Source organism: Lycorma delicatula, chromosome 2 (assembly GCF_047948215.1).
Source record: "Lycorma delicatula isolate Av1 chromosome 2, ASM4794821v1, whole genome shotgun sequence".
Lineage (NCBI taxonomy): Eukaryota > Metazoa > Arthropoda > Insecta > Hemiptera > Fulgoridae > Lycorma > Lycorma delicatula.
This window is the reverse complement of record NC_134456.1, coordinates 157,874,226-157,901,143: the sequence shown is the minus strand read 5'-3', so window position 1 is coordinate 157,901,143 and position 26,918 is coordinate 157,874,226. Positions and strand designations below refer to the sequence as shown.

General features: G+C 30.7%; 1 protein-coding gene across 1 annotated transcript in view; it reads right to left on the bottom strand.

Annotated features, from left to right (window-relative positions):
- Positions 1-26,918, bottom strand: part of Rab14 (RAS oncogene family member Rab14) — a 91,213-nt gene that overhangs the window by 48,971 nt on the left and 15,324 nt on the right. The window contains exons 2-3 of the mRNA XM_075356545.1: positions 12,083-12,197; positions 4,275-4,401 (exon numbers count right to left, since the gene is read on the bottom strand). Coding sequence (XP_075212660.1) covers positions 4,275-4,401; positions 12,083-12,188 — 233 coding nt within the window. The 5' untranslated portion in view covers positions 12,189-12,197. The remainder of the gene's footprint in view (positions 1-4,274; positions 4,402-12,082; positions 12,198-26,918) is intronic.

Below are 26,918 nucleotides of genomic sequence, written 5' to 3'. Positions count from 1 at the left end.
TCTGACTTAGGAGGTGGAAACCAATGTTTGTGGAATAAACTGGGGGTTGTATATGAGCAACAATTATTTTTCAAATCCTGTTATTGATAGGAAAATTTATGTATTTGGTGATGCTCCACATCTCATTAAACTTTTACAAAACCACTTTTTGGATTCTGGATTGTTAGTCAATGGAAAAATGTTAACAAAGATTATTCTCACTGAACTGATGGAGAAAACTGGGTATTCATCTAAAAATATTGCGCATAAAGTCACTGATCACCACTTGACTGTAACAGGTATACAAAGGCAAAAAGTGAAATTAGTAACCCAGCTGTTCTCTCACACCAACTTGTGTGCCTGAAATAAAGTAGGAACCTTAGGTGTTCGGCAAACTGAAAACTGGGAAGAGTTGACATCTTTCATGAAATTGGTGAATGGCTGGTATGATATTTTCAATTCATAACTACCAGGAATTGATTCCAGGAAAAGAATAACTGCATACGAATTAGAATTAGAAATCAAAAAAAAAATTCTCCTTGATTTGAAGTCAAAGGTGAAGACGGGAACCAGACAAAAAAGAGTCTCTTAATCTTTCAAAAAGGAATACTTATGAGTATCAATTCATTAAGAATGCTATTTGAATATACACAAGCTAAATACAAAATTAGCTACATAATTATGAAAAGGCTAAATCAGGAACATCCTGGATGGTTTTTTTTAGCATCATGAAATACAGCGGAGGACTACATGATCATCCTTCATCACTAGAATTTAAATACAGGTTAGGAAATTACATTATTGGAAGAAATGACAGGGTTTCAGCAACAAACATAGAAAATAAAACAGACACCAAAGAAATTACAGTAACCAAAAATACTTTCCATTCTATTACATCCCTGCACTATAAGAATGGCAACTCAAATAAAGAAATCACGATCACCGCAAATATATTTTATGATTTAATTGATGATATCGTGAAGGTTAATGAGGAGTATAAGGATATTACCAAAATCATACAGGAATGGTTACAAAGAGTTGGCGGATTCATCGTAAACAACTTTAAAAATAAATATCCAGAATTGGGTACAGTTACTTCTTAATTGTAAAAAGATACAATCAAGTAATTGTCAGAGGGGCAGTTATACAAACCATCTATGAAATTTTTACAAAATCTTTCAAAATTGTGGAACGTTTTTCTAAGAACAGACTTGGCACAAAGAAAATTTTATCAAATCTCTACTTGAAGAATCAAAAGATGTTATGTCCCAGAAGATGAAAAACTTTAGAATTTTAATGTTTTTTTGTTTTCCATTAAGAAACGTAATAGTAACATAAATGATGGTAAAACATAACTGATGGCAAATCACAGAAAAGAAAACTTCAGAAAACTGTTACTTAACTTCAAAAGACTACTAATTTCCTAACAAATATCTAACCTTTTCAGTGATTACTCTTAACGTCATATACTTTTAACAAAAATTAGCTTTCATTTATATATTTTTAACATTTCAATTATGCTGTTGAACTCTTGATGAAAGAAACTGTGATTAGTGATAATGAAAACATAATCATAGCAAACAGTGAAAAAAAAAATTATTTACTACATAACAGATGAAGTATAGCCCTACTCGTAACTAGGACATGAGATGTGCACTTTATTAATTTTACAATGGATAATTTCAAGAATAGTCATTCATCATCATTTTTGTAAATAATCAACTTCATATAATATAAATAATATGTAATAATAATAATTAAACAAAATAACAATATACATGTAGGATAATGATAAAGTGTTTTGTCCAATTCTGTTAGGCCTGAGCCTATAATAAATAATAGTTATTTTCCTCTTATCTAATTAAAAAGGGTCGACTTGTAAATCAGAATCAAATAAAACCATAACTTCAACAAAAATATACACAAGTTATAATACATTATAACTGTTTGACAATACAAGCGGTGAGTCAATTTTCACCTGGCGACGAGTTGTCAGGGAATGACATCAAGTGTGATAGTGCTACACATGCGCAAGAGACTATCTGTAGTCCTAGTGTCACATGTCAATGGGATATCAAGTATTTTTTCAAATGTTTATATTTTAGGGTTGAACCTGTTCATCTAAAAAAAAAATATATATATATATGTATATATGTTCTAAGTATCACTCTGCTTTTGGCCTTATATCTCAGAATTGACCACACCAATTTTCCTCAAATTTGGTACAAATATTTCCATAAGTGGGGCATTGATCATATTATTTTTTTTTAAATTCATTATGGGGTTGGAAGGATATCAAGAAAAAACCTACTTCAATTGTCTTCATAGGCATTATAGAGAAAACTTTATTAAAGCAATCCATATAAATAATAATTTTAAAAAAATCAACCTCCGAATCTTAAAATTGAAATATATGTTGTTTTTTCTTTCATTTACTCAGTCTCCCTTCAATTAATATATTTTTCAAAAATTTTTGGAAAGTTTATAATTTGTATATAGAACTATCAAGAAAAGAACATTTTTTTTTTAATTATGGACCCCTAACCTAAAATGCTAAATATTTTTTAAAATGTTCTTTTTCTTATTTTAGCCTTTACTGAAGGAGGTATTCATTCCCCACCTCTAAAATATATTCTGTTTTTGACACTAACTTTTTAATTTTTATTATTAACAAACTTTCATTTTTCTTCATCACTTAAATGGTTATTAAGATAAAAGTAGCTTTGGCAGCTAATTATATTCTAGACACAAAATGAGAAGCAATTTTTTTTTTAATTACTTTCATAAAAGTTCTTTTATTTTTTCATTATTTTTAAACAATTCTCTTTTAAACAATATTATCTTAATTTAATAAAAATCAGACCCTGAATGTTTAAATTGCAATGTAAAGACTATGCAAGGTATTGTATGACCTTGACCTCCATAGCCTTTCTTTTTCCTGTTTAGCCTCCGGTAATTACCGTTCAGATAATACTTCAGAGGATGATATGTATAAATGTAAATGAAGTGTAGTCTTGTACAGTCTCAGTTCGACCATTCCTGAGATGTGAGTTTAATTGAAACCCAACCACCAAAGAATACTGGTATCTACTTGCCCTCCACAGCCGGGCAAGTCATGCAATACTTTAATAACTTTTTTTAATTAAATTTAACAAAGGACCTACTTAGAAAAAAAAAAGAAAAAGGAAATCACTCCAAATTTGGAGTAATATTTCTTGAATTTTCAAATGGTATAGCAAACCTACTGTTCAGTTAACTGAGATATTTAAGATTTACTTATTCAGAAAATATAATATAAAATGCTAGTCAAAAAGGATCTAACATTTGAAACAACATTTTTTTTTAAATTCTGACCAAATTACTTACTTCTGAAAAGTAAAAGTTAATCTATTTTGTATCAAATTGGTCAAATAAGTTTTTCTTTATGGGAATAATATTTACCATATTATATTTGCCACCTCTTCTCTGAGTGATGATGATGGTGATAGTAAGGTAATATTTTTAATCAACTTAGAAATGTTATACAAAAACTTACATATTTGAAAATTACATAAAAAGAAGACCTAAATATTATGTCAATGAATAAATAATTATTTTAAAAATGGGTTGGTAGTTTGTTTAACAAGAAACTATGATGTGATGAATAAAACATAAAAATGTTTACATAAAATTTTACTTTGCACAGCACTGTTTTATTCTTGAATTCATATTTTGAAAAACTTCTGCATGAACACAAATAAAAGTTTTATGTAGATATTCTACGTTTTCTTTGTTGTTAATTTTTTATTATCAAATAATAATCATAATACACAGAATTACACTTTTTAAATATTATTTTTCATTTTTCTTCATTAAATTTTCCATGTAAAAAATTTTTTACATCCACCTCAGTTTTTAATGTTTCATTTTGATGATATCTCTTTTGAACATTTTTTTACCTTTTCATGCAGCTAAAAGTAAAATGTATTGTATAATTTAGGATTTACAGCTATTTTTTGTCTATTTCTCCAAAATTAAATTTGGTTCTGTCAAAATGTGCTGCAGAATTTACTTAGATGAAATAAACGTTTTTTGTTGTCTGCCCCAAGAAAAGTAAAATCTTTTCCACAATATATAAAATATTTTAAATTAAAAGTTTTTCAACCAAAAGAAAAGCAAAGATTGGTCCCTACAAATCATTTTATAAGCACAAACTGTGAGTAAAGAAACAGGATTAGCACAAATACGACAAAGCAGAATTAATTAAAAAATAAACAAGTATTAAATGAAGGATATAACACTTTTCATATTCTTACCTAGTTACAGCACGAAACCTCTCCTGACCAGCTGTATCCCAAATCTGCAATTTAATCTTTTGCCCTGAGACTTCAATTATCCGTGTTCCAAACTCAACACCAATTGTGTGAGGACAATCTGCCATGACTAGAAATAAAATAAATTACATAAATATTTTTTTATTGAATTAATTTATTAAAAAACCTATAGACTAAAATATAACTTTAAAAATTGCTAACAGTACAATTTCAAAAATTCATTTAAAATTATTATTAAATCACACTTTAATCTCAATATCAACCATAAATCATTCTTAATTATGAACTTAATTCCACAATATTAACATCTTGTAATCAGACAAAGAATAACATGATTGTATATCAAAATACAAAAAACAAATAAAATACATATTTAACACAAAAGATTGAAATTCTGTGAGTTAAAACTTTGATTATCATGTCAATTTTGTTCATAGTTAATCATTTCTAACTGCTAAAATATTTTTTTAAGTAAAATTCAAAATAAAAAACACTTTTAGTATTTAGTTAAGTTTCAGTTCATCTTTGTATGACATACATGCTAATAACACTATGTACTGAATTAAAATCTAATCTCTTAAGGAGATGACAATAACATAATGTTTGTACTAAATTTTACTCAATAGAACTGAAAATGTAAACAGGGTCTTATCATCCCTCTTCAAAATCTAAGCTTTTTAACTTAAAAATGAAATTCAAATTAAATTAAAAAAATAAAATATAATTTTCGTCAAACCATTCATTCCAGACCTCATAATGTAAAAAAAAAACGATTCAAATTCCACAATGGATTGTTTGAGAGTAAAATTACAAAAAATGAATAAATTAAAGAGATCAAGAAAGAAATCTGCTAGAATCTATCGCACATTTAAGAATTAGGAAGATTTTCTTTAAAATGTTTATATCTGCAGTTATAACTTGTATTAGCAAAACATGACAAGAGGAAAAGCAGAAAGGTAAAGAATAGAAGCCTCTGAGACTTTTGAAATGCAGTGAAACAAAATGAGTTGGAAACTAAATAGCAGAAAAAAGAGTATTTATTGCAGTAGGAAAGTAATAAATAAAGTTGACAACCAACGATACAGGATGTAGTATATACACCTAGGTTATAGATGTAATATACGTTAAAAAATTCAAGTGAAAGAAATGAGAAATAATAAGCTAAGAATCAGTCAACTGACTGGTGACTACAAAAAAAAAACATTTGAAATTGTATATTATTAATAAAAAACAGTAATAATGTAATAATAATTTATTACTATGTAATTCAAATTTTTAATTTAATATCATAATTTGAATGGAATTCACATTCATTAAAATAAAATATTTTAATTTAAAAAAAAAAGATATAAAGTGAGGCAAGAAAACTATAAAAACCAATACTGGCATATATATAAAACTGATACGATAATTGGAAATGTAGATGTAATATCCCCTCCACCTGGCAAGGTCTCATGAGACCTTGCCGATGGTGAGGAGGCTTGACAATAAGCCCCTCACTGTCTCAGTAACCTCTCTATCACTGAACACTGTATGCTCAGTGATACAGAGTAGCTGGACCGAACATGCAACCATATCGGACTGGTATCTGTTGAGAGCTAGACTAAGGAATGATTCCTGAAAGAGGGCAGCAGCTCTTTCAGAAGCTGTTAAGGGCAAAGGTCATGAAGACTTAAACGCTATATCAACGTCATGGTCATTCCATACAAAGTCAATGAAAATAAAATGCACTTCTCAAATTCATGTCCAGTAACTCAAATAATATTTAAAGGTTTGGCTCTACCCATAATGTGATGCAAATTTTTTTTTCACATTTTTCAGTCGCTCAGTTTTTTGTGAAGGACCCTGTAAAAAAAATTGTAAAAAGCAAGGTTTGGGTAATTATAAATAAATAAATTTCTCAGCTGCTGTAAGAGATAGAGAGCTCATTTTGATGTCACTTTAAAGCTCTTGTAATGGGTTTTCATATGATATATCACTTGGCAAGGTTTTGTGACATTAACAGTTCAAGGTCAGAAAAAACATTATTTTTTGTCCTTGAATATATCCAAAAGTGTATTATTTTTTTTTAAATATATTTTTTGCTTCCTAATATGTTGTACATTTGGTAAAATTGTTCCCTCTGTGTGGCAATTGCTAATTGAGATTCAATAAATGAAAACCCTTCCCTTCCAGTCTTGCAGACTGGGTCATTTGATGAGGCAGAAGAGTAGCATGGCACTCCTAGCACCAGCAAAAGAATGTACATGTTTCATCCTGTTGAGATAAGTAAACTAATATTCAGTCTGGATCATCTCTCGGAACAAAAGGTTCAGTGGTGTACTCCCCAAGAGGATTAATCATATCTATAGTGATGCAAAAAATCATTTTTTGGGGATTTTTCAGTCACTCTTCGTTAGCTGAGCTTGCCTTTCTCTACAGGTTTGGAGTTTTATGACTAATTCATCACAGCCTTGGACCAGAATGCAATGACGAGCATGGAACCATGAACTTCTACAGCTTCAAGTAAAATGTACTGTTGCAATCCATTTGAGTTAAGTCATAATTCCTGTAAGAAAAACCTGAGAAGTGTAAGCAAGAACTTGGTGCAAACATTTACTTTTCTTAAACAAAGCGACAAAATTTGTGATACTTGCCGTAAACAGTTAGAAGCATCTGCTAGAAATATTACTGAAGAATCTACGTCTGATAAAAATTTAAAAAAATTAGATCCTTTGTGTTCCCAGAAAAACATGAAGCTGTAAATGCTCTGAACAAAAGTTTGATTGTTTTAAATGAATCACCTATTCAGAAAAAATGACTATGTTAGAGAAAATACCCTCAGGAAAAGCTAAGAAAGCAGCAGTAGTGTAAGAAAGCAAAATACTGAACATGGATTCAATTCTGAACAAGATGCTATTCCTCTCTCATCTGACTGTGAGATTATCAACCAACTGAAGGAAAAATTTAATATTACAGATAACAAGAGCATCAGGGTGCAAATATTGACAACACTCCCTAAAAGCTGGACTTGAAGACATTCAAGATGAATTTAGAGGAACAGGCTATACTGCAAGGAAATATAGAAGCCTGGTTAAAGAAAAAAGTGTCATGTCATGTCCTGATCCTAAGCCTAGTAGAACTTTAGATTTTTTTTTTTAGCAGTAAAAGTAACTGATCTGTAAGAGAGTGAGGAAATAAGTTGAATGATAACCGGAAAAAAATATTTTATTTCTCTTATGATAAATGGAAAATGACAATGTTCAGAAAAAATTAATTCTGTGTAGTCTCCGTGAAGCTTTTGCATTATTTAAACATAGGTTGCTGCAAATAGGACTTTCAAAGTTCAGTGAACTAAGGCCTAAGTATTGTGTTCTTGCAAGTGCAAGTGGAACCCACAGTGTTTGTATTTGTACAACACACAAAAATGCAAAACATGGTTATGCATTGTAGAATGATATAACTGATAGAAGATGATAGATCAATTAAGTCCTATAAAGATATTATGACATATGTAGTGTGTGCTAATCCAACTGAAGCTTGCTACTTTGGAAATCAAAAAAAATTGGCCTGGGTTTGAAGAAGTTACGGGAAGGGGATTGAGGAAGCTTTCAAGCTCAACTGCATTGAAAACATCACCTACAAACAGTAGATACAAGTTGGAAAACGAACATACCTCAAGACATTAGTCAAACCTACGACAGAATTCATCAGTATACTTTTTGAAAAACTTCCAAAACTTCTTTAACAGTCATTTGTTAGAAATGACAATTAGTCAACAGTCCAGTTACCTCAACCGTCTGAAGCAATCTCTGAAAGAAGGTGAATATCTTGTAATCTGCAATTTCGCTGAGAACTATTCATTGCAGCTAGAGCAAGTCTTTAAAGTATCTACAATGACCAGATCATGATCCCATGGCAGTTGTATGCCGTACCTATGCAGTTGTATGTATGTACCTGGGCAAATGGACACATTGAGTCGATACATTTCCATTACAGTACAACTGAACAGCATAAAGGCAAAGAGGCTTTGAAGAGTAGGACAATAACAGCAAGAACTATACCAGGTACTCAGAAATTCCACTCTTTTATTCCACTGAACAAGAATCAGGTGCAAGTGAGGGTGTTTTCATTTTCTAACAACTCAAAAGTAGCAAGCACACCCGATATTGAGGATGATCGTGAATTCACAGAAATGGTTGAGTTCTTGATCTACAGATACGATGGACACTGGTGGTTGGGGTGAAATGAGGAATGAGGAAAATCAAACAGTGAAGATGAAGTTCTTACATCCACATGGACCCTCACCTTCCTTCTACTACCCAGACTTTGAGGATGTTCTTAATGTACATAGGAGTGATGTTATTTCAAAAGTAGATCCCAAGGTAAATCCAACAGGAAAAGTTTATAACCTCTCAAAGCAACAAGTGGACAACGCTAACCAGAAGTTGTAAAAAGAAGTGTACACTGTGTAAATATCTGGAAGCTACACGAATTGCAGTTAAGTGGCGAGTAATAAATTTCATTATTTTATTTCACCATGATCACACTGCAATCCCATTATGAAATGTTTACCACGTGTACAACACATCTGGAAGAAAAAAATTTTTTCTCAAATTTAAAAAAATACACTTTTGGATATATTCAAGGTCAAATGAATATTTTGGTTATCTTGAACTACTAACGTTACAAAATCTTGGCAAGTGATATATCATATGAAAGCCCACTCTAAGAGCTTTAAAAAGATATCAAATTGAGCTCACCAGCTGTTATAGGAGCTGAGAAAGTTAACCTTGCTTTTCGCAATTTTTTTACTTTTTCTGGGGTCCTACTCAAAAAACTTAGTGACTGAAAAATCTGTAAAAAAGTTTTTTTTCATCACTTTATAGGTACGATCAATCCTGTGAATTTTGTTGAAATTTATGATGGTCAAGTTGTGAGGCTTGTTGATTTGACATGGAATGACCATGATACAACATTCAATCTTCTGAGTACTGTGCAGCTGAAAGCAGTGAATGGAAAACTAGAGCTGTTTTTTTTCCAAGAAAATGTAACTCTCTATATTTTCATGTAACAAAGATGGAGTCACCTTCCTTGTAAAATATTCCGGAGGTAAACTAGTCCCCTGTTTGGATCTCTGGGTGGGGACTTCTAAGGGGTCACCAGAAAATTAAAGAATAACATTCTACAAGTTGGAGCATGGAATGTTAGAAGTCTAAAAAAAGGTCGGTAGGTTGGAAAATTTACAAAGGGAGATGGGTAAGTTAAATGTATATGTAGTAAGAATTAGCGAGGTTCGGTGAGAAGAGGAAAACGACTTAGTCAGTTGAATTTAGAATAATTAACTCAGGGTCAAATAAAGGGCAGGCAGGAGTAGGTTTGTAATAAACAAGAAGATAGGGAAGAGAGTAGAATATTTCAAAAAGCATAGCAATAGTATCATTGTAATCAGGAAAAAATCAAAACCTAAGCCGACAATTTTTAATGCCTATATGCCTATGATAATGATATATATGCCTAAGTGCCCCTGATAATGATGAGGTAGAGTGTGTATTCAAAAAAACTGAGAAAACAATGAAACACATAAAGAGGATGAAAATTTAATAACAGTTGGAGATTGGAATACGAGCAGCAGAAAAGGCAAGGAAGGAAATATTGTGGGTGAATACAGGCTGGGCAAAAGAATTGAAATGAGGACTGACTTATTAAGTTTTGCATGAAGTATAATTTAGTAATTGACAACACACAGTTAAAAGAATACATGTGGAAAAAGCCAGGCAATACTGCAAGATATCAGAGATTATATCATAGCTGAGTAAAGAATTAGAAATCAACTCGACTGCAAAGCACATCCAGAAGACATTTACAACCATAATTTAGTGATAATGAAATGTTGATTGGGATTTAAAAACCTGACGAAAAGATGTCAGATGAACCAGTGGAATATTAGAGAAGATTGAGGAAGAGGAGGTAAAGAAGATTTTTGAGGAGGCTATCGCAAGAGGTCCAAGTAAAAAAGATAAGGTTGAAAATACAGAAGATGAATGGGAGAATGTTAAAAAGGAAATTCTTAAATCAGCAGAAGCGAACTTACGCGGAACAAAGAGAACTGGTAGAAAATCTTGGATATCAGAGGATATATTGCAGCCGATGGATGAGCATATAAAGTATAAGAATGCTCATGGTGAGGAAGAAAAAGGACCTATCCAAAGTACCTAAGAAGAAAAGATTAGAAGCTTTTGAAAGGGGGGCTATAGGAGAATTTTAAAAACCAGATGGGTGGATAAAGTGACAAATGAAGAGGTGTTATAACAAATTGATGAAGAAAGAAGCATTTGGAAAAATATAGCTAAAAGAAGGGACAGGCCTATAGCCTACATCTTACAATAGACAGAGCATATACGAAAGTTAAGGAGAATTTTATGGTACATAACCTAAAATTGAATAATGTATTAAATAAAGATGGTACAATGATTTATAATAGGAAAGAAAAGGTTGATAGGGGGTGGAATAATATATTGAGGAGTTACGCAGAAGAAATGAATTAGAAACTGGTGTTATAGAGGAAGCAGAGGAAGTCGAAGAGGATGAAAAGGGAGATACAATACTGAGATCTGAATTTAATAGAGCATTAAAGGATTTGAATGGGAGAAAGGCTCCTGGGATAAACAGAACACCTGCAGAATTAATGTGCAATACAGGTGAAGCAGATAAATTATACAAAAGGTGTGTAATATATACAAAAAAGCGGAAGTTCCGTCAGACTTCAAAAAGAGTGTTACTGTCATGATACCAAAGCAGGAGCAGATAAATGTGAAGAATACAGAACAATTAATTTAACTACTCATGCATCAAAAATTTTAACTAGAATTCTGTAAAGAATTGAGAGGAGAGTGGAAGAAGTGTTAGAAGACCAATTTGGTTCCAGGAAAAGTATAAGGAAAAGGGAAGTGATTTTGGTGTTCAGATTAATAGTAGAAGGAAGATTAAATAAAAACAAACCAACATACATGTCACTTATAGACTTAGAAAAGGGAATTGATAACATAGATTGGAATAAAATGTTCAACATTTTTTTAAATTTAGGGTTCAAGTAGAGATAGAAGAACAATTGCTAACAATTACAGGAACAAAACTGCAACAGTAATAATCAAAGAGCATAAGAAAGAAGCACTAATAAAAAAGGGAGTCAGACCCTTGTCTGACTCCCTGTCTGATCCTTGTCTGACTAAAAATTAACCCTGTTAATTTTTAATCTTTACATAGAACTAGCAGTTAATGATGTTAAAGAACAGTTTAGATCCAGAATAACAGTGGAAGGTGAAAAGATAAAGGTGCTACAATTTACTGATAATATAGTTATTCTAATTGAGAATAAAATAGATTTAAAAGAAACAATATTGGAACAATAATGGCATGGATGAAGTTCTATGCAAGAACTACAACATGAAAATAAACAATAACAAAACAAAAGGAATAGTTTGATATTGAATACTTTGATATTGGAGGGATAGGTAGATGGGAAAAATTTTGCAGGCAGACAATATTTGGGATATGTAAAACAGATTGTTAGGGATGTAGGATATAGGACGATACCGAAATGATACAACTGGCACTAGATAAGGCATCTTGGAGAGCTGTATCAAACTAGTCAAATAACTGAAGACAGAAAAAAAGGATGTACTAATTTTGCTAACATTAAAAGACAGCACACAACAATGACAAAAGTACTGATTTGGTGAACAATGACGAAGAGCTTTAAAGTAGAAATGGATTAACATATAAAAATAATTCTTCTTAAAAGTACTTACATTTTTTATCTGTGAACTGATGCAACAAGCAGGATTTGCCAACACCCATATCACCTATGATTATGTATTTGAATATGTAACTGTAACTGTATGGACCTGATGACATTTTGCACTTCTGAAACAGATTTATAATTTCAAATACAATGTTAACTAAATATTTATCTTGAGTACATTAGACGACCATAAATAAAGATGAGAGGAGATATTATTGGCTAAGGGATATAACGATAATGGAAATATTTGTTAATGCAAACAGCTATTGAATGCTCTTAAGGGATTCTGCAATGTCAAATGTCTTCTGTATTTTATTTAGATTTGTATATTAATTATACTGGAAAATTTAAAATAAAAAGTTATTACATTATCATATTTTTAAAGTCAATACTTTTCAACAATTTCTTAATTTAACAAAAACAGGAGTATATTTAGCCAGTGTTAAATTATGTAATAACTTTCCACCTTTGCTTAATGTGGCAAGTGACTAGGTTAAGAAACAGTTATAAAAGGTTCGGGCTTAGAGTTTAAGAGCTTCCTGCTGAGAAACAGTTTATATTCAGCAGAGGAATTTCTTGAAAATAACATTTAACAGTAGCAGTAATCTTTTTCTTAAGTTTTTAACTGAACTACTTTAAATTTTGTATTTAATAAGCGACTGATAGGTATATAATATTAGTTTTAATGTAACCTGTTTATATTAAAATCTTTATTTTCTCTTTAGATATCTACAAAACTCTAAAATATATTCTGCCATTATTGTACTGCTTCTTTTATACATTCTCTCTTTAGATATCTACAAAACTTTACAATATATTCTGCCATTATAGTACTGCTTCTTTTATACATTTATCTGTTCCTATTATTTCCATTAGGGTAACAATTAACTTTTTTCTTTACACCCAAGTTTATCTTAAAAATTCTGCTTATAAATCTGCAAAACTTATTCAGTTCTACTTCTTACGGGCAGTATAACAACTTAAATCGTATATCATCAATTTTGGAACTGCTTTATTCTCCTTTAAAACTTTCAGCGCTCAAGTAACAAATTAGCAAATCAAGTACAGTCTCCTTTGAAATCATTAATCCTTTTTCTTCCTCCAGCATTTTATCAGGTAACCTTTCTTCTTTATACGATCCTTCAATATATTTATCAGCTATTAGTTTTTATTCTTTCTCCAATACAAGTTTCCCATTTAAATCACCAAGATTAATTTATTTTGGTCTAATCTCTCCCAAAGCTTTTTCTTATTTTCAATATGGTACATCTACCATTCCACTTATCATACTTTTCTGTATCATCTTAAATCTTACCTTCAACTGTCTCTTCTTTACTACTTTGGACCTTCTAATTATTTAATTTTTTACAGCTGGCAATTTTCTATTTCATCATCATTCAACATTCTTTACCTTATAAATTCATCTACTAATTATAATATATATTTCATAACCCATGATTTTTACCTGCTGTTTCTTTTCTATTTAATGTCTCCCCTCTCACCTTAAATATTTTCTTTTTATCATTAGCTGTTCATTTTTTACTAAACTTCCATGCAGAAAACTATACTGCACCTATGATTTGTTAAAATTTTAAGTTTCCATCACTCTCTTTTAGCATGTTTGAATCCTACTTCCTTGTTCTGATTTCTTTTCCTTTCATCTCTTAAAAGAAAAGAAGAGTTACCAAAATTTGATCAGAATCAATGTCTGTAACTGGTTATAATTTGCAGGTCATAACCTAGTTTTGAAAACTTTGCTAACCATTATATAATCCATCAGACAATTACAACAATAAAACTGAAATCTAACCAAGTGAAGGTGCTTACCACTCAATAGAAATAAATTTAACAGATCAGAAAAATTCAAACTGCAAAATACATCTCAATACTCTGCTTCTGTTAAATATGAACCTTACAATAGTTTTTAAAAAATAGTTCAGCGTACAAGTTTCTAACTAGGGTACAAAAAAAAATCCATTTCAATTCACTTTTAAATAGAATCACTAAAAGTAGTGCAGAGTAGGAATAACCAAATTAACTTTACACAAGGTTTAAATGACAGATATCTTAATATGACGGGCTCAGGGCAAGAATATGATAAGCCACATGATGTGATTTTTCAGTAGGGTGGTTTCTAACTTTTGAAAAATTCTAAAATTGTTATTTGATGTTTTATATAGTTCATATTTCATAATATTATAAGTAAATGAGTTATATTTAAAATGAGTCATTTTATTTGCATTTTAATTTCATTGTTATTTGAATAAAAAGGTTTTTTAATCTAAAAGTCACACATTTTTGCTCAAAAAGACATCCTGATTTATTTGGAGGGAATGCAAGGTGATATAAAAATAAAAAATAAACTGTTCTTTTTCAAAAATTCAACAACTTAATTTTATTTTCTACAATTTAAAACCATGAAAATTAAAAAATACAAAATTATTAAAATTCACAAGATATTTTTACTAAATTAATTCAGTTTCATTGTCAATATCCAAATCTTTGTTCAGTACAAGTGTATTAAAATAATTGTAGTAAATCACTGGAATGTATGGTAGGAGAGATAGATTTCACATTGTGAAATTTCTTTTCACTTATTTATAGTGGAGCCTGGTACTTCAGATTAAGTGAGTCAAGTGTTATATCTGCAGGTCAGCCAACTCTAATAGACTGCACTTCATTGAAGCCTTCTCTGTTTACTGTTATGTTTAATAAAGAAACTTGATGAGTTCTTGGTAGTAAATCGAAATGCTACAGCTGATGCAAAATCAACCGGTTCCCCACATTTTGTAAGAAATTACATTTAAAATATCATTTTGTGTCATCATTTTGACATCAAATGGGTTTTTCTCATTAGATTTTCTTACTACACCCATCACATGCTAGGAGCATAGATCTCTTCAATTTTCTTCTGGCATTTTTCTATTAATGCTAAATCTCAATCAGATGGCAAGTGTGTATGTCCTGGTATTAAAAAGTAATGTGTTACCTCAGTAAGGATTTTCTCTCTAATACTGGATCCAAAGAGCCATTACAGCCCAGTTTTTATTCTGTCCTGGGCAGTTATCAGAGAAAACTACAAGATTTTCTATTTCTGGTTTAGTGGCTATGAACTTGATTAGAGCACTGCACATTTCATCACTACCCCTACATCCAGTTTCTTCTCCCCATAAAAACACGTGTCCTTTGCTGTTTGTACAATCATGCACCCCAAAGTTATAGAACCATATTTTTCTATACTAAAAAGCTGGCCCACATATTAATTTTGGAACTAGTAGAACTTGCTGAAGATTAAAGCTAATGACCAGTGTCGTTGGGTCTTTCTTTTTGGATTCAGTTTTAATAAGATCCTGAATTGCCTTGGCCTGCGCCTGATGATATTTTAGCTTATTTTCTATCGCTCTGCCATCATCTTCATCCTCCAAGTCCAATGCTTGTATTTTAATGGTGCATTCATCACATATTTTAGAGGTTTCAGACTTTGGCATTGAAAACCCTATATTAAATTCCATGCAGAAAATTCTTCTGTATGCATCCTGGCTAACTGAGTGATCAATATTGTTTTCTGCGCACCACGATAAAGAATATTCTTCATAGAAACGTAATATTGACAATCATAACCAAAATAATGTTTTCAATCATTAACTGATCAACTATAGTGACGCTGGTATTTAGGTATGCTGTTCATGTGGTCCCAAACAAATACAGTCTGCTATCACTTATTTTATAAGGCCTATTGTTGTGCTTGCCTTTGTTGTCTGATTTAGGAGTAGTTGCTCCCTTTGCGATGTAAGAAACAATGGCATTTAATCTGCCTCTCGAATATTGAAGGCCATATATACTGAGAAATTCAGTTTTGCAAATGTTAACTTCCTCACCATATACTTTAACTACACATGACGCAGAAAAATTCCTTGAAGAAACTTCTTTTTGTTTTTTACGATATGATCTTTTTTTAGGCTGCATTTTAATGCAGCCAAATAAGTATGCATTTTGAAAATTGAAAGAACCAAGAGCCCAGAACTCACTGAAATTTTTTTCTTCTTTACACAATTTTAAATCTGCATTTTTCCCTGCAGTCCATACAGGATCAAAAACTCATATTTTTCTGTGAAGAAGCATTAAAATACTCCCTTCATTCATTCCTTCATTGCTTTCTAGTATTCTTCAAATGTGAAGAACTCCTTTTTCTCCATTGCTGCTCAGGCTTCTTTACTGGAGTTACTTCTGGAAGTCTTGATGTGCGGTTCATTTCTCCATTATTTTCCAAAACTTCCTGAAAGCAAGAACATTTCCTATTAAAATAATATAAAAATGAAATAGTCCCTAATCTAGATTACCAAACCTTAGTTGATACAACAATAAGACAATGAGTAGAAAAAATAAACTTTATTCTCTTTGTGGCATTTTGAACTCAAAAATGCACCACCACATCAAAAATAAATGTTATTATTAATATTCAGTTCCTGAAATTAATTTCCTTACTAAGTTGGAAGTAGCATTTATCCATACAAATATGAGTACAATAAAGTGACAGGAGTATGACATGCCACACTTAATGCATATGAGGTTATAAAATGTACAATTACAGTTCATTAAATGAAAATTTAAATTGTAATACTGAATTAACTTTCAGTAATGAGAAAATTGCACTAAGTTACTCAAATGAAAGTATTTTATTGAAAGAAATGAATTTAATGTTAATAATTTTGTTGCCCTCCTCTATGGATCATGAGACCTTGCCGTTGGTGAGGGGGCTTGAGTGCTCAGGGATACAGAGTAGCTGGACCGAAGGTGCAACCATATCGGAGAGGTATCTGTTGAGAGCCAGACTAAGGAATGATTCCTGAAAGAGGGCAGCAGCTCTTTCAGTAGTTGTTAGGGGCGTGAGTCAGGACGACTTAAACGGCCGTATCAACATCACTCAGTCCTCTGAGTACTGCGCAGCTGAAAGCAATGGAAAACTACAGCTGTTTTTTTTTTCCAAGAAAATGTGGCTCTGCATTTTCAAAAGCAATAATGGAGGCGCCTTCCTTGGTAAAATATTCCGGAGGTAAAATAGTCCCCCGTTCGGATCTCCGGGTGGGGACTACTAAGGAAGGGGTCACCAGAAAAGTAAAAAATAACATTCTACGAGTCGGAGCGTGGAATGTTAGAAGCTTAAAAAAGGTTGGTAGGCTAGAGAATTTAAAAAGGGAAATGGATAGGGTAAACGTGGATATAGTAGGAATTAGTGAGGTTCGGTGGGAAGAGGAAGGAGACTTTTGTTCGGGTGACTTTAGAGTAATTAACTCAGCGTCAAATAATGGGCAGGCAGGAGTAGGTTTCGTGATGAACAAGAAAATAGGGAGGAGAGTGGAGTATTTCAAGACGCATAGCGATAGAGTCATTGTAATAAGGATAAATTCAAAACCTAAACCGACAACGATTGTTAACGTCTATATGCCTACAAGCGCCCATGATGATGATGAGGTAGAATGTGTATACGAAGAGATTGATGAAGCAATTAAACACGTAAAAGGAGATGAAAATTTAATAATAGTTGGAGATTGGAATGCAAGCATTGGAAAAAGCAAGGAAGGAAATATAGTGGGTGAATACGGGCTGGGCAAAAGGAATGAAAGAGGGGACCGACTTATAGAGTTTTGCACGAAGTATAATTTAGTAATTGCCAACACCCAATTTAAAAATCATAATAGAAGAATATACACTTGGAAAAAGCCAGGCGATACTGCAAGGTATCAGATAGATTATATCATGGTTAAGCAAAGATTTAGAAATCAACTCGTGGACTGCAAAACTTACCCTGGAGCAGACATTGATAGCGACCATAATTTGGTGATAATGAAATGTAGATTGGGGTTTAAAAACCTGAAGAAAAGGTGTCAGATGAATCGGTGGAATTTAGAGAAGCTTGAGGAAGAGGAGGTAAAGAAGATTTTTGAGGAGGACATCGCTAGAGGTCTGAGTAAAAAAGATAAGATAGTAAATGTAGAAGAAGAATGGGAGAATGTTAAAAAGGAAATTCTTAAATCAGCAGAAGCGAACTTAGGCGGAATAAAGAGAACTGGTAGAAAACCTTGGGTTTCAGACGATATATTGCAGCTGATGGATGAACGTAGAAAATATAAGAATGCTAGTGATGAAGAAAGTAAAAGGAACTATCGGCAATTAAGAAATGCTATAAACAGGAAGTGCAAACTGGCGAAAGAAGAGTGGATTAAAGAAAAGTGTTCAGAAGTGGAAAGAGAAATGAACATTGGTAAAATAGACAGAGCATACAGGAAAGTTAAGGAAAATTTTGGGGTACATAAATTAAAATCTAATAATGTGTTAAACAAAGATGGTACACCTATATATAATACGAAAGGTAAAGTCGATAGATGGGTGGAATATATTGAAGAGTTATATGGAGGAAATGAATTAGACAATGGTTTTATAGAGGAAGAAGAGGAAGTTGAGGAGGATGAAATGGGAGAAACAATACTGAGATCTGAATTTAAGAGAGCATTAAAAGATTTAAATGGCAGAAAGGCTCCTGGAATAGACGGAATACCTGTAGAATTACTGCGCAGTGCAGGGGAGGAGGCGATTGATAGATTATACAAACTGGTGTGTAATATTTATGAAAAAGGGGAATTTCCGTCAGACTTCAAAAAAAGTGTTATAGTAATGATACCAAAGAAATCAGGGGCAGATAAGTGTGAAGAATACAGAACAATTAGTTTAACTAGTCATGCATCAAAAATCTTAACTAGAATTCTATACAGAAGAATTGAGAGGAGAGTGGAGGAAGTGTTAGGAGAAGACCAATTTGGTTTCAGGAAAAGTATAGGGACAAGGGAAGCAATTTTAGGCCTCAGATTAATAGTAGAAGGAAGATTAAAGAAAAACAAACCAACATACTTGGCGTTTATAGACCTAGAAAAGGCATTCGATAACGTAGACTGGAATAAAATGTTCAGCATTTTAAAAAAATTAGGGTTCAAATACAGAGATAGAAGAACAATTGCTAACATGTACAGGAACCAAACAGCAACAGTAGCAATTGAAGAACATAAGAAAGAAGCCATAATAAGAAAGGGAGTCCGACAAGGATGTTCTCTATCTCCGTTACTTTTTAATCTTTACATGGAACTAGCAGTTAATGATGTTAAAGAACAATTTAGATTCGGAGTAACAGTACAAGGTGAAAAGATAAAGATGCTACGATTTGCTGATGATATAGTAATTCTAGCCGAGAGTAAAAAGGATTTAGAAGAAACAATGAATGGCATAGATGAAGTCCTACGCAAGAACTATCGCATGAAAATAAACAAATACAAAACAAAAGTAATGAAATGTATTAGAAATAACAAAGATGGACCAATGAATGTGAAAATAGGAGGAGAAAAGATTATGGAGGTAGAAGAATTTTGTTATTTGGGAAGTAGAATTACTAAAGATGGACGAAGCAGGAGCGATATAAAATGCCGAATAGCACAAGCTAAACGAGCCTTCAGTAAGAAATATAAGTTGTTTACATCAAAAATTAATTTAAATGTCAGGAAATGATTTTTGAAAGTGTATGTTTGGAGTGTCGCTTTATATGGAAGTGAAACTTGGACAATCGGAGTATCTGAGAAGAAAAGGATAGAAGCTTTTGAAATGTGGTGCTATAGGAGAATGTTAAAAATCAGATGGGTGGATAAAGTGACAAATGAGGAGGTATTGCGGCAAATAGATGAAGAAAGAAGCATTTGGAAAAATATAGTTAAAAGAAGAGACAGACTTATAGGCCACATACTAAGGCATCCTGGAATAGTCGCTTTAATTTTGGAAGGACAGGTAGAAGGGAAAAATTGTGTAGGCAGGCCACGTTTGGAATATGTAAAACAAATTGTTAGGGATGTAGGATGTAGAGGGTATACTGAAATGAAACGACTAGCACTAGATAGGGAATCTTGGAGAGCTGCATCAAACCAGTCAAATGACTGAAGACAAAAAAAAAAAAAAAAAAAAAAAAAATTTTGTTGCTAATAATTGTTGGAAGTTTACAACAATAGTATGACTAGCCACAAATTATTCTTTATTCAACTCACCTGTTCTGTAAATGATGAATCATGGTTTGAAGATTGATAGCCTTTATCTTCAACAATATTATCAATATCTGAAGAGGAATCATCACAATTATTGTTAGCCAAAGTATTTAAAGAAAATAATTTTCTCTAGTATACAACTGGTTGTTCCTATTCTCCACTATCTTTGGAAGCAACTTATTATGTTCTTTATCAAAAACAATCAAAATGCTTTGGAGCAATAATATGATTTGATACATTGTTGGAATGTACACAAACTAACATAATAAACAGTTATATAGAGAAACAAAGTAGCATTTTGCACAGAACTCAATAACGGCTTATCATATTCTTGCCCCGAGCTCTTCATATATATTACTTAGATAAAATAGAATACAAGAAAAAATGTAATTTCACAATCATAAAATAATTTCTTAATAAAAAGGTTTAATTAAGGAATACATTTTTACTACCTTGTATAAAGTAAAGTAAGTATTGTGACCACGAAAAATTTCAGTTTTAAGATTTCAACAGAAATATCCATTTTGACCATCCTTGAAATCCATTTTGACTAATTTCAGTGTAATGTCTGTACATACATACATATGTATGTATGTACATATGTATCTCGCAAAATTCAAAAACGATTAGCCATAGTATGTTGAAATTTTAGATTTAGTGCTGTTGTAACATCTAGTTGTGCACCTTCCCTTTTGATTGCAATCAACTGAACAAAAAGTGTCCAAAAAAAGGCCAATATCCAAAAAATTTAGATTTTTGACTTTTTCTTAAGTAGTAATAAGCCCTCATTGAGATCTTTTCAACAATACATTATAAGCAGTACTTATTTTCATTGGTTCCAGAGTTATAGCCAAATGAAATTTTAATTAATGAAATATTTATATCTATAAGAGGAAGGCATCGGTTCAAATCAGCCTTCATCTCCTTTTTTTAACTTTTTTTTATTAAATTTTTTTAACTTTTTTTTTTTTTTAAATTAAATATATTGATTTATTAATAATAATTAACCCATGATTGTAAAAAAATGTTTACAATAAATAACACTGATAAACAAAATTTTTGATTCCTAACATGCGTTACATGATTTTAATCTGTTTTTTTTATGCTGAAAAAGAATATGAACCTTTCTACCACCCACCATTTTTAAACATTTTTTAATTTTAATTAAAGTATTTTTTTCATTTTTCAATGTAGTTAGCATTTTAAGCTCCTGTATTGTATTTTGTTAGCTCTTTTTTTTTTTTTAACTTTGTTAATGTACTTTCTAAGCTATAAATAAACAATACTAGGTAAAGAATTATATCATACATAGTCACATATTATGACATCTAATACTGAAGAGTGAGCCTTTATGGACAGGATTAAGCATGTTTTTGCTACATGTCAAAACATGTAGCTGAAAACACAGCTGTGTTGTTTGTATTAAGTACTGGGTTAAGGAATGAATTAATTTTGTTCAGTCTTATTGCTATCTTAAGTTTGTTAACAGTGCGGTATCATAATATCTTAAAATTGTGTAAATGATGTGGATGCCTTTTGTTATGTACGTGGTGAGTTTACCATAAAATAAAGTAGAAAAAGCATTACACCTTTAATTAAAAGGCATATCATTTGTACTTTAAATGTAAAATTGGTGATCAAGATAAGACGTGGGCTCACGTCTTAAAATAGACCCTCACAAGAACAACATACACACTGAGGCATACATACTCGATCTTTAATAAATTGCAAAAAATTCTTATCTTTTACTTAGTTACTCCTCTGATATTGTCAGACAATATTCTCCCTAAGTCGGAGTTGATCATAATTTCATTTATTTGTTTTTGTTGCCAATCATTTAATCAATCTTTGGTTTGACATAATTCTTCTGATCTTAATTTGTGTACACGTTCTCTAGTTTTCAAATTTTCTCTCTCTATATCAATCATCCTCTCTTAATCTTTTTACTCTTTCCTTGGTCTTCTTCTCTCGTCAAGTAGAGTTCTATTGTAGTGCTCGTTTGATGCACTTCATCGCCCTATTTAATTCATCATTAACATATACACAAAATGATGTTAAAAGTTAATTATTTACAGTTAATGTATACCAATTGTAATAATGTTAACTGTATAATTAAGTTCAAGTTTGATTTATTAATGACTCTTATTGTAAAAAACTTTTTACGATAAATTAGAATTCAGTAAGTTATTAATGAAATAAAATTTTATGTACTTTTCATTTTTTTAAAGGGCGTATATGTAATTTAATAGTGGTACAAGAAAGTCATGCGGTGTTCACATCAAATTTTTATTAACAAAACTCTCACATCATTTTTAGTTGTGCTTAATAATTAACTATACCTCAACTAGTATTTAATGGAAATAATGATACATTTTTAACTCAAAAGAGTTAAACACTATGAATTCAGATTTCAGGAATTTGAATAGGAATCCACAATCAGTCCCCATAATACATAACACAAGTAAAATTAAGTCCTGAAAGCATTTGTTGTTTATTTCCAAATAATTTACAGGAAACACTATACAAATGAATAATAGGAGGGCATTATTATTTATTTTTTATTATAATGATTTATTATTAATGACCAGTCCATATGATTTCAACTAAAAATTGTTTTTACAACTTGTTAAGAAACTACCATTATTTTTCTTTTAAGGTTGAAAAAATATTTTAACATGATTTCTACTTTCTTATTTCTTAATTTTAACTAATTTATTAAGTAAATTATTTAATAAATTTGGTTTTACTAATTTTTCTTCAATTTTATCATAATTCCCAAAAAAACATTGTGCTATAGAATTAATTATATACTATATAGATCTATGTTTCAGCAAGGATTCAGCAGGTAGTTGAAAAACAAATTTTTATTATTAAAAATGTATTATAGAAATCTTACATACTTTCTTGATGTAATTGATACATTTACTAAATAAATCAAACATTTACGAAATAATTTTTCCATGAAGCAAGCATCTATTTAACAATAGGCAATGAATTAATTTAATCAGCTAACTGAGCAAAGTGAAATAACATCATTTAATTATTATATTTTTAATACTAATTAAGGTTCATCATAATAAACTTCTTATAATGATTTAACAATATAAACAGTCAACACAATACGTATATAATCAAATTAAATAATAAGCAAATAATTTTGAACAGCTCATGTAAACAAGAAATATAAACACTAAAGATAATGCAAAATACACTACAATTATAATTAATTGATCTTATCATATTTTTCTCATATATTAGTTAAAAAGTAATTTACAGTTCTTCCATAGGATAATCAGTTAAGTTGAAGATTAATTTCCCTAACTGGTATTAAATCTGTTAACTGTATGTCTTTTCCATAACAATGTAAGTAAATATGAAAAACTTTCAAGCCAAATTCCAGAAAAATAATGTAGATGGAATCTGTTGTGGATCTCGAAAAAGCATTTGCTACAGATAAAAAGTAAAACTGTTAAAATTCGCACATGGTATTATCGTGACTAAACAAGAAATGGGAAGAAGTAAATGGTACTGATTTTTCAATACAGGAGGGTTTTAATTTGAAATTAACCAAGAATAAAACAAATATCATTAAGTATGAAATAAAACACGAAACAGACTAATGGGTTTTAAAAATTAAAGTAGAGAACAAAATATACTTAAATATAGAAAACAATACTTAACAAAATTCTGTTGTTATTTAGATAGAAAAATGAAAAACACACAAAGTAAGGGAAGTTCTCCCAGCTTGGTGAAACCAATAATTCTACACAGAAAAGAAATCTGCTATCATCTGACATAGGTTTTTAAACAAGAAAATATTTCTATGGAGCATACTGCTCAATACAAGTTTAATATGGACTAGTGGAGCTTTAATAAATATGGATGCTTTTACGAATTTTACAGAAAAAACCACTAACTGAGCTTAACCTTCTTAAGCCAGTTTAATGTAACCTAAGAATCATAATTAAAATCACTATGGAGGTTTATTATAAGTAACAATATCATGCTTATAACAGTTAGCAAGTAGCATTATCATGCGTAACAGTGAAATGGATTTTAGCCCATTTATAGTTTTTTTTCACTACCTAACTTCACAAAAGCAGCAAACCAAAAACTTAAAATAGGTAATTATATCTGAACATTGATTTTGCAACTCCCTACATTCTTTTCACCATATTGGCATTTGCACTGTCATGAGCTTAATGAACTTTCATTATTATTTAAAATGATGAGTAAAATTTCTGTCTGCATTTCTAATTTCCTTCTATGAAGTCTCTAACTCAGAAATAATGAATGACCAAGGTGCAATTTCTTGACCAAAAAATGGATAACAACAAACACTAGAAACAAAAAAATTATATTTTATAAGTTTGGATGGTTGAAAAAGAAACTAAAATTAACAGAAACAGTAAATGGATCAATATAGCCTCCCAGTGGAAGGTCTTGAAATTATCATGATGAAATTACTGGCATCTGCTTTTATATGCTATACACATCTGTAAGTTTTAGTAATTTTACTACAATATTGCATAGAATAATTTTAATTTCCTAACAATTTATTATTTCTTTTATATACTAATTTTAATCTAGCAATACACTCTTGCAAGTGATATATGTTCGCGCATTATAATTATACACCGTCTACACATAGAGAGTGAAGTGTGTATATGCGCAAATATAACTTGAGTTCAAGCTTATAAAACAATACCGTTTTACAAAAATAACTATTTCCTAAAGAAGCTATCAATATTACAATTTCAAACATATCACAGTATTATCTAAAAAAACCTTACTAGAGTAAATAATTCTGCTGTACAAAAAAAAAATAATAATAATAACAATGAATAGTTATAAGACACAATTAACATTATAATTTTATTTATAAGATTTGGGACTCCACATGGCAATGCAATGTTTACCTGAAGAACAGTTTTCACAGAGTTAGTTCATTTGTACTTTTCCTGTGTTTTGATCATACATATTGAACCTGTAATGGGTCAAAATTTTAACTTCAAATTTACTCTTCTTTAAAGTTTTTCACCTGATTTTATTTTTTCTCTTCCATTATCATTTACTTTAAAATAATTGTTAAAATTGCATTTTTCAGTTATTTTAGTGTCTCACTGCTTCAGGACTTTTTATTTCAGTTGAAAGTGCTTTATTTTAACCATTTATTCTTAAGTATAATTAATTTTCTACTTTATTCTTGTCCAGTATATTATAAGATAACCAAACTTGAAGGTTTCTGACCTGGGGGCAAGGTGTTCTGAACTTAGCTTCTCAACACTAGGGGAAAAAAGAGACTTTGCTCACATGACCACAACTGGAAACTTATGCAGCGAGCCTGGGAGAAAAGAATTAATTTTTTCAAGAGAGATGTGAAAACATAGTCTCTTTTTAACAGAAGTCTCTGAAGATTGCTTGAGGGAATTGAGAAGTGTGGCCAGTGAGAGGAACTAAAATCTCTTGTCAGGACGATTTATTTGTCTGATTTGATAGTAACCATATCTGCTGGTTCTGATTACAAATTAGAACAAGAAACCCCTGATGAAAATGGCTTCCCTGTCATTAATTCAAGAAGACAAAGGCAGTCAAGGTTTACTAAGCTCAGTAATTAATTATTAGCAGTACTTATGTTCCCCAATGAATAAAATCTTCAGACATCTTGTTAGATTAGATTATAAATTTTCTTGGGATAAACAAACTGACAATACTTGCAATGAAATTAAACTATACTGTTTCATTTTAAAGTAAAAATACATAAATTATTATTCTGCTTACCAAGCAATGTAATTAATTAACATAACAACTGAGACACTTTTATCAACTAGATGTACAAACGTATGACTTAGTTTATAACATGACAATCAATTGTATTTATAGAAATTTATTTTATTTTTATTTTAATATACATCAAACTAATATGTGAAGTGAATAATTACATAAAAGTGTTTCTCAGATGTTCCTGAAGATGGAAAAATAACTTCCAAAAGTGCTAGAACATAATTACATTGGTTGGTAAACTGAATTATAATTTACATATTGTTTTATTACATATACCAACAGGCCATGCTAAATAAAACTATTCTTCATTTTAAAGTGTCTTAATCAAAAGATAACACACTATTTAAAAAGGACAGGACAAGTTTTCAGGATACAAAAATGGACTGTCAGCTTTTGTTTGGTCTCAGTAAATAAGATTAAAAAAATGACTAAGTTTAAGCAAATTGAAATGGAAATGCCATAATTTTTATTTATACTAATAAATTTGATTTAAAAAAAATATATCTGAATTCATTTATAAAAATTCAGACAACAAATAAATTTTCACAATCCACAGTTCAACAATTTGGCCTAAGAGGTAGGGCATCATCATCCTTCATTTTCACTTTTACAAATTCTAAACAATTTTTAAATTATTTTTCCAGGGCATATTAGCTAAACTTCAGTAACTCAGGACACCGAAATGAGCAAAAAAGTTTATATAAATATCAGTCCTATTTTGCTTTGTTTTCCTTCTGAATGCCATTTTGTCATTTGCAACAAAAAAATTATTTCTCAGGAATGGATAAACCTACTTTAATTAAATTTGGCAAATCTAAGATTACTGTCTTGTTCTACAAAATAAAAAATTTTGAAATCGCCTTCAAAAACGTCAAAATAACAGCCACCTTAATTGTTTTAATCTTCAATATCTTTGTAATTATTTGTGTAATCAAATTTTTACTTTGACCTTATTTATTAATCATTTTATTTAGAACAAAA